This window comes from Balaenoptera acutorostrata, chromosome 12 (assembly GCF_949987535.1).
Source record: "Balaenoptera acutorostrata chromosome 12, mBalAcu1.1, whole genome shotgun sequence".
Classification (NCBI taxonomy): Eukaryota; Metazoa; Chordata; class Mammalia; order Artiodactyla; family Balaenopteridae; genus Balaenoptera; species Balaenoptera acutorostrata.
In genome coordinates this window covers 6,554,540-6,568,403 of record NC_080075.1, presented here as the reverse complement: position 1 = coordinate 6,568,403, position 13,864 = coordinate 6,554,540, and the positions used below count along the sequence as shown (strand labels likewise).

Here is a 13,864-nt window from a genome sequence, read left to right as displayed (position 1 = left end):
GAGAACTGTGGAATTTTACAGCTGAAAGGAAGCATTTTTCTAAATTTTTACCTAAAGTTCCAGGAGGGTATAAAAACCAAGCAATCTGACATTTATTTTCAAAAGATGATGCTTCTTGTAAGTCCCCTTTTTTTCTTTTCCCTTTTGTGGGTGAAAGGGAAGGATTCATCCCTAAGGGCTGCTGGAAAAGCTTTCATTGCTAAGCAGGTACTTTATAATAACAGCTTTATCAATAGTGCGGAGGCCAGGGTGCCCTGTTCTCACCATTCAGGTCTATGCAAATTTCAGGTTGCCAGGCAACAACAGAACAAGCAAAGGCCCCTGGTCAATTCAGGCCATGCATCTCTCCAGACCCGCCCATCCTGGGTGGCAGAGCCTTGCAGCGTGAGCATGCACCCCCTCCAACGCCCCGTCTCACGGCGACCACGGCTCCCCGGCAGGAGGAAGGCAGGCCTACCTCTCGCAGCGGGAGGATGACTTTGCAGCAGCCAGCTTCCTTGCTGGCAAAGCACACGTAACTGTCGGAGGTGAACATCCTCCCGGCGGTGTGACAGCGGCTGAACGGGGTCCAGAGGGAACAGTCCAGGACGGCGTGCAGCTTCTCCCGCCTCGGCAGCCTGAAGAAGGCCCGGAAGAACTCGTTCTGCGCCCTGGCTTCCAGGTCCCTGGCGAAGGAGGGAGGGGAGAGAGAGAGAGGCAGGAACAGTGACCGAACACACTAGATTATGGAGGAAAACACTCTTAACCCCCCGGCACAACCTGACATAGAAGGGGATGCAGAAAGGTCCTCCCCAGGGCACCCCCCATACCCTGAATCTCGGCTCTCAAACCCAATCAAGCAACAAGGCAGCCAAATCACAACATTTAAAAATACCAAGGAATTTACGTCATAACCCAGAATTTTAGGAGAGGAAAGATTCCAAAGAACAGAAGTAAAAACTTGTCTTTGTCACATGAAATAAGCGTTCTAGATTTATCTGATAGAATTAGACTTTGCTCAGAGTCAAAATACGACCTCGTAGCTTCCTTATTAACTGTGCACCCCTGGATGAGACTTGGTGTCTCATCCTGACATCTGTAAAATGGAAATAACACCTAAACTTTCTGCTTCAGGGGATCCCTGTGAATATAAAATGACGTCCACAGTATTGTAAAAGAGAAAAAGCAGGTTAGAAATAGCATCTACGGTATGATCCCATTTACATAAATTCTAGAAAATTTGCAGAAAGTGACACGTAGAAAGACTTTCCCTAAAATGTTAACAGTGGTTATCTCCGCATAGTGGGATTGCTGCTTTCCACTCTGATTCTGTTTAAATTTTCCACCTGACTGGTCTGAGATGGGACCTCACCTCCTTCCCACACAGATGCCTGTTCTGCCCTAGCTCTCATTTCCAACCCAGACCTCATTTCAGACCCTCACACAAGTGTCTTCCCAGAAGACATCATACAGAGATGTGGCAGTCCACGGAATTTACTCTCCAAGCCTCACAAAGAGAAGATACGCACATGTCCAGAAAGCCCTCTGGGCACAGAGAGAAATGATACAAATTCCACAGATCAAGGTGGGTCCAGTCACTGTGTTCCGAAGCTGCAGCTCCTTAAATACCTGCTACAACGTGGATGGCTGTTTCCAAAGGGGCCTGAGCGGTGATGGATGAGTTAAAGAACTTGACTGTGATAATTATTTCACAGGGTATGCAAGTATCAAATGTTCGTGTTTCTAACTTAAATATATGCATTTTTATTTGCAACTTAGAGCTCAATAAAGCAGGAAGAAAAAGAAAAAACTTCAGAACTTCTGACTCAATCTATAAATAGCTTAAAAAAAAAAAACCCCTATCTTTTAGCTTAAAAAAAACTTCTATATGAAAAACTGGAAGATAATCTTTGTGAATTGGTTTACACAAATACTTCCCAGTAGAACCTGAAACACAAACAAAAAAATTAAAAATTGAATTGCATCAAAAATTAAATTTCTGCTTTTGAAAAGTGATGTTAAGATAATGAAAAGACAAGCCACAGGCCATAAAAACTACTGTCAAAAAAGACATATCTGGAAAAAGGACTTGTATCTAGAATGTATCAAGATCTTTTACGATGCAATAGAAAGTGGGCAAACAATTCAGTTTTTTTTTTTTAAATGGACAAAAGATGTGAACAGATATGACACCCAGAAAAAAGAGATACAACAAATAAGCAAATAAAAATGTGTTCAATACCATGAAGAAAAAAGGGGAGGAGGGGGTGGCCTGAGCCTCTTCCAGAGAGGAGCTGGGAGAACACGGGAAAGCTCCGTGGATGCCCTAGAAGTTTGTGCTCCGGGAGAACGGAAGGCAAGGCCCCTCCAGGTGAGCCCCGACCCCGGAGAGCAGACCTACGTCCAGCACGTGTGACTGGAAAACGTACATCCCTGTCCTCACAGCATGCGGCTCCGGTGGAAGTGAGGCCGGTGCCCCCAGCCGCACACGCCCGACACACGTGGCTGCAGCCACTGCCAAATCCAGCTGCTGGCTTTTCCTTCTGGAAGCACATCCCCGCCTGCCGGGGAGATGGCTGGAGCCGAGGTGAGAACAGGGCAAGCAACACGGGTCACAGCAGCTTGTGTGGAGCTGCAGGGAGGGTCGGGGGACTTACACGTATATTTACATTGTGCCCAACCCTTCAGACTAAGACTAAGGAGTTCAGTTACCTGAGGCGGATTAAAAACAGTCTTTTCTGTTCAGCGCACCTGCCGCGCCAGCTGTCGGCTCGGTTCAGCCCCCTTCTCTGCGGCCTCGGCGCAGCTACGCGCAGTGTCTGTTCTCCTTTCGGGGCTGTTCTCCCTTCCCTGTAGAGGTCTGTCTCTCCCACACTCAGTAGCCAGAGCCCAGTGACCTCGAGCTACCAAAAGGAAAGCAGCAGGGGGGGGACTTCCCTAAATTATCTTTCTTCCTCCCTACTAGAAAGCTCTCTTCCAATCCCGCCTTGAAATATGAGTTATATGTGATATTTAATGTTCTAACGTAGCTGAGATGACGACACGACAGCCTGAGAGATGGGGGACCCACAAGCCCCTCGGGAAGCCCAGCACAAGCCCCAACCCCGCACCCCTGCCAGCCTTGAGGGCCCTTTCCCAGCGGGTGGTCGTTTTGACGCTAAATATATCACCTCCTCTTTCTGAACAGCATCAGAAACAAAGCCCACTGGTCACAACTGGCCTTTCGGACCTTCCAACGCTCAGTAAATATCTCCACTCTTCCTCCATACAGACCACCAGACGCGGGTCATGACCTAACCCTCAGAAAGTGGCAGCCAATCCCAGGCTTGTGGCCCGGGCGGAAGCGCCCTGCGAGGATGGAGTGAGCCGAGACAGCAGCCCCAGAGACACTCCCCGCCCATGGTGCTCACCGCTGGGGGCGGGGGGCACAGGCCACAGAACAGCAGGGGAAGGGGCCACGAGTCATCCTATCTGCATACATGCCGTTTTAGGAACCGGGAACCACGTGGGTTGACCAGAATACAGAGCAGTGGACACCTAGTTTGCTGTAGAAGACGAAACTAACATGTGCAATCGGACATGACAACTATGCAGAAATTTCTAGGCTATATGCACACATTTTAAAAATTCAGGGCACTTCCCTGGTGGCGCAGCGGTTAAGACTCCGCACTCCCAATGCAGGGGGCCGGGTTCAATCCCTGGCCCGGGAACTAGATCCCACACGCGTGCTGCAACTAAGAGTTTGCATGCCACAACTAAGGAGCCCATGTGCCGCAACTAAGAAGCCGGCCTGCCGCAACTAAGACCCGATGCAACCAAATAAATAAATAAATAGATTTTTCTTTTTAATTTCAGGTTCCAGTCCTAAGACCTCAGACCCGAGAAATTAAGCAGTAGGTAGTTCTTTTGTTCCTCTGCATAACTTAGAATGAGATTTCTCTCTCCTGGATTAGGTAAAGATGGATCAGAAACAGGTATGGCTCTCTCTCTCCCCCCTCATAACCTTTTCTGGGGGAAGAACTGTGTCGGGCCTCACACCAACTCTCACTCCCTCACATCATTTATCCCACAAAGACAAACCTATGTGAGTCTGCAGACCTACAGCTGCTTCGAGGCCCCGTGCTTCCCCAAACTCAGGCTAAGAGACGGGCTGGGGAGGCGTGCAAGGACTTCCCATCCCTGGAGCCTCCTCCTGCCTTTCTGGAACACTCAGGGCTCTGCAGCCAGGCTGCCTCACGAAGAAACACAGAGACTGCAGAGGCTCTCAGTTAGGTGCCTGCCTGTGCATTTCAGACTCTGGGAACTACCAAGGACCAGCAATGTAGAAACAAGGCAGAGGGGCCGGACACGTGCTTCTCCTTCCCTCCCAAGTCTGCACAGAAAACACTGCCTTTCTCAAATGTGTGTTTATTCAAAACCTCTTTCCCCTGTGTTGCCCCACGAGCATCAATGAAATGACGGCGGCCGTTGCCACGCGGCATCTTGCACAGAGCTCATGGCAGCCCAGGACCTCGGGGGACGGGAGGCCAGCCTGGCCCTCAGACAACGGGCAGCCGTGTGAAGGACTCAGCTGGCTCCACAGTCCCCCCATGTTCCCTTGAAAATCCACCCCTGGGGCCCTGACAGACCAGGACTCAACAGGCCTGGACACCTATGAGGCTCTTCCAGCTGAGAAGAGCCTCCTGCCGCCATCCTCTGCTCTCCGTCCTGCCCAGAGAGAGCCAGCGCCCCCCGCCAAGCCCGGAGCAGCAAGGGCCCTGCAGGGAGCGGGGCGCGGACTTCCCCCGGAACGCGGGCTGGGCCCTCTGGGGCTGCAGAAGCCCCTGGAGAGGACCCTGAGCCAGAATCAGGACGCAAGGTCGACTACATCACACCTGCAAGCCTGGGCCTTCCTAGAGGAAGCACAAGGAGAAGAGCAGGAAAAGGGGTGAATCTGGGTGGGAAAGGCCCCAGAGGGTCTGAAAAGCCAGTCCGCAGAGTGAAGGGTCAGCCAGGCGACGGGGAGGAGGGGTGTCCACTGAGGACATCAGCCCCCAAGGCCACCACGGTTCACCTTTAGATACTGACAGCGTGGGAAATGGAATCCATTTACTGCACTGCCTTGAGTCTCCCTGTAGCATTCTCAGCCAGTCGAAATAAATTTCAATGAAGATTACTGCATTAACTGAGTCTTCCTGTGGCATTCTCAGCGAATCAAAATAAATTTCAATGAAGATTACTGCGTTAACTGAGTCTTCCTGTGGCATTCTCAGCCAGTCGAAATAAATTTCAATGAAGATGTTATTTAATTTAGACTCAGGGAAGCCCATCACCTCTCCCTTCTCACCTCCTTAAAATAGTAGGCTACACTTTTCTCACCCCATGCTTCACACCTTCAGAATCGATATTTCCTGGTTGAAATATCAGGGCCAATCAATCTGTTCCCTCATTCCCTCCAATCTCCCTCCTGGAAACCCCCTCCCCGGCCTCAGTCCCCCTGCCCCCCTGGATCCTGTAGCTGCACCTGGAGGGTCTCTGGTCCAGGGCGTCCTCTGGGGAGTCCCGCCAGCCCTAATGTGTCTGCCGGACCGCGGTGAGCACGCCCTGGCCCATCATCCCTGCTCTCCCGGGAGGTCTGAGCTCGCTCTGCTCTGTGCCCCTAAGTCCCAGGGGAGCGACCAAGCTGCAGGCATAACTAATCCGTAATTAGACCCCAAGGCACCTTTTCAAAGCCGTTATCTGGGACTTCCCTGGTGGCAGAGTGGTTAAGAATCCGCCTGCCAATGCAGGGGATACAGGTTCGATCCCTGGTCTGGGAAGATCCCACATGCCACGGAGCAACTAAGCCCGTGCGCCACAACTACTGAGCCTGCGCTCTAGAGCCCGCAAGCCACAACTACTGAGCCCGCGTGCCACAACTACTTAAGCCCGTGTGCCTAGAGCCCCTGCTCTGCAACAAGAAAAGCCACTACAATGAGAAATCCAGGCACCACAACGAAGAGTAGCCCCGGCTCACCGCAACTAGAGAAAGCCTGCGCACAGCAACGAAGACCCAACGTGGCCAAAAATAAATAAATAAATAAATTTTTTTTTTTTTTTTTTTTTTTTTAAAAAGCGGTTATCTGGGAAGGGAAGTAAAAATACATCAACAAAAGGGGGCCGGAGGAGCATTCCAGACCCTGTGATTGTACCCTTAGCATGAAGAGACTGTTTTCCTCAACGTTCAACCTGGGCTGTCTTGGCAGGATGTCAAGTTGACTGAGTCATTACCTGTTTATGTCCACAGGCCAATGTCTCCAGGACAGAAAGCTTCAAGCGAGAACCCGCCAGGAACTAGCGGGAATGACACGCCTTTCACTTGTGGAGGAAGTCACTCAAAGTGCCGTGACCAGTAAAACATGCCATGCACCAGGACTCTGCCATCCGTCTCGGGGCCCCAGGCTGAGCGACTGGCGTTGTCCCCTGTGAACAGACACTCCAAAACAGCAGGATCAAGAGAAGAGCTGAGGGGCTTCCCTGGTGGCGCAGCGGTTGAGGGTCTGCCTGCCAATGCAGGGGACACGGGTTCGAGCCCTGGTCCGGGAAGATCCCACATGCCGCGGAGCAGCTGGGCCCGTGAGCCACAACTACTGAGCCTGCGCGTCTGGAGCCTGTGCTCCGCCACAAGAGAGGCCACGACGGTGAGAGGCCCGCGCACCGCGATGAAGAGTGGCCCCCGCTCGCCGCAACTAGAGAAAGCCCTCGCACAGAAACGAAGACCCAAACACAGCCATAAATAAATAAAATAAATTTAAAAAAAAAACAACTATTAAGAGAAGAGCTGAGCCCTGCCCATATAAGAGATAAAAGGCCACATATGCCTCATTCTCAGAGTCAAGGAGACCCTCCCAACTACACACGCGCAGAAAGTCTCCTTGGAGGTCAAAAAGGGAGTGATGTCAACCTACCCATGGGCCTCTTCGCTAGAATCCGCCTTGGCTAAGAGATGCGCACACACAGATGGGAGGACCCTGAGATCAACAAAATATGGACTCAGAATCAAGCAAAAGCAAGATGATTGGCCAAAGGAAACCTGGAAGAAACGCCCTATAAAAGTGATTCAAACTACCACGGGGGCAAGACTCTCTCTCTCTGAGCCCACCCGGGTGTCTAGCCACATGTACCCTTTTTCCTCCTAATAAACACTTGTTTCACTCCTTTCCATCTCTTTGTGGGAATTCATTTCTGCACAGCTGAAGGACCAGGGCCTTGTCACCGGCCACTGGTCTAGCGGCGAGGATTCAGCGCTCCCACTGCCGCGGCCTGACTTCAATCTCTGGCTGGGAACCAAAAGCCTGCTTCAAGCCACTGCAGGCCAAGGGCACCCGAGATCATTCTCGGCCCTGAGATGAAGCCAGAGACAGTGATGGGAAGCCTGGGGCCAGAGGTACAGGGAGGAGCTGGGGACTGGGAGCCGTAAGACCAAAGGCAGCGCTGGCCCTGGGGTCCCCTCTCACAGGAGTGGTGAGCAGCAGCAGCCCCACCCGACAAAGGAACTCTCAGGTTACCAGAGATGACACAAAACCAAGTGAAGTTCATTGGAGTTTTACCCCAAACTCCACCTATATACGCGATCGATTTAAAATATACACACACAGCAGGAAGGGTCTTTGAATTCTTTCTGAACGCATGAAAACTCTTAGACACTGCCATTCAGAGACCATTAATTAGAAAGACACACATTCCCCTAAATGTTCAGAGAAGGCAGTAGACGTGTTTAAGGAATAATAGGAATGGTAAAATAGATGAATGATTAAAAAAAAAAAGAAGTTTTAATGACTAGTGGTTCCTAAAAACTTAAACTAGAAATACCATATGATCCAGCAATTCTACTTCTGGGCATGTGACCAAAAGAGCTGAAAGCAGAGTCTCAAAGAGATATTTGCACACCCACGTTCACAGCACCATTATTCACAACAGCCAAAGGTAGAAGGAACACAGTGTCCACTGATGGATACACAGGTAAGCAAAATGCAGTATAAACATACATAGGAATATTATTCAGTCTTAAAAAGGAGGGAGATTCTGATAATCTACAGCGTGGATGAACCTTGAGGACATCAGGTTAAGCAAAGTAAGCCAGTCACAAAAAAGACAAATACTGTAGGATTTCACTACAGGAGGCAGATTCAAAGGGTGGGTGCCAGGGGCTGGGGAAGCAGTGGGGAGTTAGTGTTAATGCAGACAGAGTTTCAGTTTTGAAAGATAAGAGCTCTAAAGATGGATGGTGGTGATGGTTACACAACAACACGAATGTACTTAATACCACCAAACCATAGGCTTAAAAATGATTGCTAATCATCGGGAAAATGCAAATCAAACCCACAACAAGATATCACCTCGCACATGTCAGAATGGCCATCACCAAAAAGAATACAAATAATAAATGTTGGCAAGGATGTGGAGAAAAGGGAACCCTCATACCTACCCTCCTACACTGTTAGTGGGAATGTAAATTGGTGCAGCCAATATGGAAAATAGTATGGAGATTCCTCAAAAAACTAAAAACTGAATGACCATATGACCTAACAATTCCACTCCTGGGTATATATCTGAAAAAAAAAAACAGAAACACTAATTCCAAAAGATACGTGCACACCAATGTTCATAGCAGTGTTATTTACAATTTCCAAGATATGGAAACAACCTAAGTGTCCATCAACAGATGAGTGGATAAAGATGTGGTGTATGTATACAAGGGAATACTGCTCAGCCATTTAAAAGAGTGAAATTTCGGCTTGCCCTCCACACGGCGCAGGCCACGTGCCAGGGGCGTGTGTGTCACAATGGGGGAACCTGCAGCACTGTCCTCCTCCCGGGGGATGCCTTCTCCTTCCAGTGTGACTGTGCACTCCGTTTCACCACCCGATTCTGTGAACTAGCCATGTGGCTGACAGGGTCTTTGTGCTCCGGCCAGGTGTCAGGCCTGTGCCTCTGAGGTGGGAGAGCCAAGTTCAGGACACTGGACCACCAGAGACCTCCCAGCCCCACGTAATATCAATCGGCGAAAGTTCGCTCAGAGATCTCTGTCTCAAAGCTAAGAGCCAGCTCCACACAACGACCAGCAAGCTCCAGTGCTGTACACCCTATGCTGAACAACTAGCAAGACAGGAATACAACCCCACCCATTAGAACAGAGGCTGCCTAAAATCATACTAAGTTCACAGACACCCCAAAACACACCACCAGATGCAGCCCTGCCCACCAGAAAGACAAGATCCAGCCCCACCCATCAGAACACAGGCACCAGTCCCCTCCACCAGGAAGCCTACACAAGCCACTGAACCAACCTCACCTACTGGGGGCAGACACCAAAAGCAATGGGAACTATGAACCTGCAGCCTACGAAAAGGAGACCCCCAAACACAGTAAGTTAAACAAAATGAGAAGACAGAGAAATACACAGCAGATGAAGGAGCAAGGTAAAAACCCAACAGACCAAACAAATGAAGAGGAAATGGGTAGTCTACCTGAAAAAGAATTCAGAGTAATGAGAGTAAAGATGATCCAAAACCTTGGAAATAAAATGGAGAAAATACAAGAAACATTTAACAAGGACCTAGAAAAACTAAAGAGCAAACAAACAATGATGAACAACACAATAAATGAAATTTAAAATTATCTAAAAGGAATCAATAGCAGAATAACTGAGGGAGAAGAATGGATAAGTGACCTGGAAGATAAAATAGTGGAAATAACTACCACAAAGCAGAATAAAGAAAAAAGAATGAAAAGAATTGAGGACAGTCTCAGAGACCTCTGGAACAATATTACACGCACCAACATTCAAATTATAGGGCTCCCAGAAGAAGAAGAGAAAAAGAAAGGGTCTGAGAAAATACTTGAAGAGATTATAGTTAAAAACTTCCCTAACATGGGAAAGGAAATAGTCAATCAAGTCCAGGAAGCGCAGAGAGTCCCATACAGGATAAATCCAAGGAGAAACATGCCAAGACACATATTAATCAAACTATCAAAAATTAAATACAAACAAAAATTATTAAAAGCAGCAAGGGAAAAGCAACAAATAACATACAAGGGAATCTCCATAAGGTTAACAGCTGATCTTTCAGCAGAGACTCTACAAGCCAGAAGGGAGTGGCAGGACATATTTAAAGTGATGAAAGGGAAAAACCTACAACCAAGATTACTCTACCCAGCAAGGAACTCATTCAGATTTGATGGAGAAATTAAAACCTTTACAGACAAGCAAAAGTTAAGAGAATTCAGCACGACCAAACCAGCTTTACAACAAAGTCTAAAGGAACTTCTCTAGGCAGGAAACACAAGAAAAGGAAAAGACCTACAAAAACAAACACAAAACATTTAAGAAAATGGGAATAGGAACATACATATCAATAATTACCTTAAATATAAATGGATTAAGTGCTCCAACCAAAAGACACAGACTGGCTGAATGGATACAAAAACAAGACCCGTATATATGCTGTCTACAAGAGACCCACTTCAGACCTAGGGACACATACAGACTGAAAGTAAGGGGATGGAAAAAGATATTCCATACAAATCGAAATCAAAAGAAAGCTGGAGTAGCAATTCTCATATCAGACAAAATAGACTTTAAAATAAAGACTATTACAAGAGACAAAGAAGGACACTGCATAATGATCAAGGGATCAATCCAAGAAGAAGATATAACAATTGCAAATATTTATGCACCCAACATAGGGGCACCTCAATACATAAGGCAAATGCCAACAGCCATAAAAGGGGAAATTGACAGTAACACAATATAGTAGGGGTCTTTAACACCGCACTTTCACCAATGGACAGATCATCCAAACTGAAAATAAATAAGCAAACACAAGCTTTAAATGACATATTAAACAAGATGGACTTAATTGATATTTATAGGACATTACATCCAAAACCAACAGTATACACTTTCTTCTCAAGTGCTCATGGAACATTCTCCAGGATAGATCATATCTTGGGTCACAAATCAGGCCTTGGTAAATTTAAGAAAACTGAAATCATATCAAGTACCTTTTCTGACCACAACGCTATGAGACTAGATATAAATTACAGGAAAAAAACTGTAAAAAATACAAACACATGGAGGCTAAACACTACACTACTTAATAACCAAGAGATCACTGAAGAAATCAAAGAGGAAATCAAAAAATACCTAGAAACAAATGACAATGAAAACACGACGACCCAAAACCTATGAGATGCAGGAAAAGCAGTTCTAAGAGGGAAGTTTATAGCAGTACAATCCTACCTCAAGAAACAAGAAACATCTCAAATAAACAACCTAACCTTACACCTAAAGCAATTAGGGAAAGAAGAACAAAAAAACCCCAAAGTCAGCAGAAGGAAAGAAATCATAAAGATCAGATCAGAAAAAAATGAAAAAGAAATGAAGGAATCAATAGCAAAGATCAATAAAACTAAAAGCTGGTTCTTTGAGAAGATAAACAAAATTGATAAACCATTAGCCAGACTCACCAAGAAAAAAAGGGAAAAGACTCAAATCAACAGAATTAGAAATGAAAAAGGAGAAGTAACAACTGACACTGCAGAAATACAAAGGATCATGAGAGATTACTACAAGCAACAATATGCCAATAAAATGGACAACCTGGAAGCAATGGACAAATTCTTAGAAAAGCACAACCTTCTGAGACTGAATCAGGAAGAAACAAAATATAAACAGACCAATCACAAGCAATGAAATTGAAAGCGTGATGAAAAATCTTCCAACAAACAAATGCCCAGGACCAGATGGCTTCCCAGGCAAATTCTATCAAATATTTAGAAAAGAGCTAACACTCATCCTTCTCAAACTCTTCCAAAATATAGCAGACAAAGGAACCCTCCCAAACTCATTCTACGAGGCCACCATCACCCTGATACCAAAACCAGACAAAGATGTCACAGAAAAAGAAAACTACAGGCCAATATCACTGATGAACATAAATGAAAAAATCCTCAACAAAATACTAGCAAACAGAATCTAACAGCACATTAAAAGGATCATACACCATGATCAAGTGGGGTTTATCCCAGGAATGCAAGGATTCTTCAATATACACAAATCTATCAATGTGATACACCATATTAACAAATTGAAGGATAAAAGCCATATTATCATCTCAATAGATGCAGAAAAAGCTTTCATAAAAATTCAACATGCATTTATGATAAAAACTCTCCAGAAAGTAGGCACAGAGGGAACCTACCTGTTGGCTGTGACAAACCCACAGCCAACATCGTTCTCAGTGGTGAAAAACTGAAACCATTTCCTCTAAGATCAGGAACAAGACAAGGTTGCCCACTCTCACCACTATTATTCAACATAGTTTTGGAAGTGTTAGCCACAGCAATCAGAGAAGAAAAAGAAATAAAAGGAATCCAAATTGGAAAAGAAGAAGTAGAATTGTCACTGTTTGCAGATGACATGATACTATACATAGAGAATCCTAAAAATGCTACCAGAAAACTACCAGAGCTAATCAATGAATGTGGTAAAGTTGCAGGATATAAAATTAATGCACAGAAATCTCTTGCATACCTATACACTAACAACGGAAGATCAGAAAGAGAAATTAAGGAAACAATCCCACTTACCACTGCAACAAAAAGAATAAAATACTTAGGAATAAACCTACCTAAGGAGACAAAAGACCTGTATGCAGAAAACTATAAGACACTGATGAAAGAAATCAATGACGATACAAACAGATGGAGAGATATACCATGTTCTTGGACTGGAAGAATCAATGTTGTGAAAATGACTATACTACCCAAAGCAATCTACAGATTCAATGCAATCCCTATCAAACTACCAATGGCATTTTTCACAGAACTAGAACAAAAAGTTTCACAATTTGTATGGAAACACAAAAGACCCCGAATAGCGAAAGCAATCTGGAGAAAGAAAAATGGAGCTGGAGGAATCAGGCTCCTGGACTTCAGGCTATACTACAAAGCTACAGTAATCAAGACAGTATGGTGCTGGCACAAAAGCAGAAATATAGATCAATGGAACAGGATAGAAAGCCCAGAGACAAACCCACGCACATATGGTCACCTTATCTTCAAAAAGGAGGCAAGAATATACAATAGAGAAAAGACAGCCTCTTCAATAAGTGCTGCTGGGAAAACTGGACAGCTACATGTAAAAGAATGAAATTAGAACACTCCCTAACACCGTATACAAAAATAAACTCAAAGTGGATTAAAGACCTAAATGTAAGGCCAGACACTATAAAACTCTTAGAGGAAAACATAGGCAGAACACTCTATGACATAAATCATAGCAAGATCCTTTCTGACCCACCTCCTAGAGAAATGGAAATAAAAACAAAAATAAACAAATGGGACCTAATGAAACTTCAAAGCTTTTGCACAGCAAAGGAAAGCATAAACAAGACCAAAAGACAACCCTCAGAATGGGAGAAAATATTTGCAAATGAAGCAACTGACAAAGGATTAATCTCCAAAATATACAAGCAGCTCATGCAGCTCAATATCAAAAAAACAAACAACCCAATCCAAAAATGGGCAGAAGACCTAAATAGACATTTCTCCAAATGAGATATACAGATTGCCAAGAAACACATGAAAGGATGCTCAACATCACTAACCATTAGAGAAATGCAAATCAAAACTACAATGAGATATCACCTCACACCGGTCAGAATGGCCATCATCAAAAAATCTACAAACAATAAATGCTGGAGAGGGTGTGGAGAAAAGGGAACCCTCTTGCACTGTTGGTGGGAATGTAATTGATACAGCCACTATGGAGAATAGTATGGAGGTTCCTTAAAAAACTAAAAATAGAACTACCATACGACCCAGCAATCCCACTACTAGGCATATACCCTGAGAAAACCAT

At 45.5% G+C, this 13,864-nt stretch overlaps 1 protein-coding gene across 5 annotated transcripts in view; it reads right to left on the bottom strand.

The window, feature by feature from the left end:
• The window catches only part of TBC1D8 (TBC1 domain family member 8), a 133,264-nt gene that overhangs the window by 33,346 nt on the left and 86,054 nt on the right, over positions 1–13,864 (bottom strand). For all 5 annotated transcript variants that reach the window (XR_009009847.1, XM_057557777.1, XM_057557778.1 and 2 more), the window contains one exon: positions 458–665. Coding sequence is in view for 4 of the 5 variants with exons in the window: in XM_057557777.1 (XP_057413760.1) it covers positions 458–665 (208 nt within the window). In the remaining variant the exon portion in view is untranslated. The remainder of the gene's footprint in view (positions 1–457; positions 666–13,864) is intronic.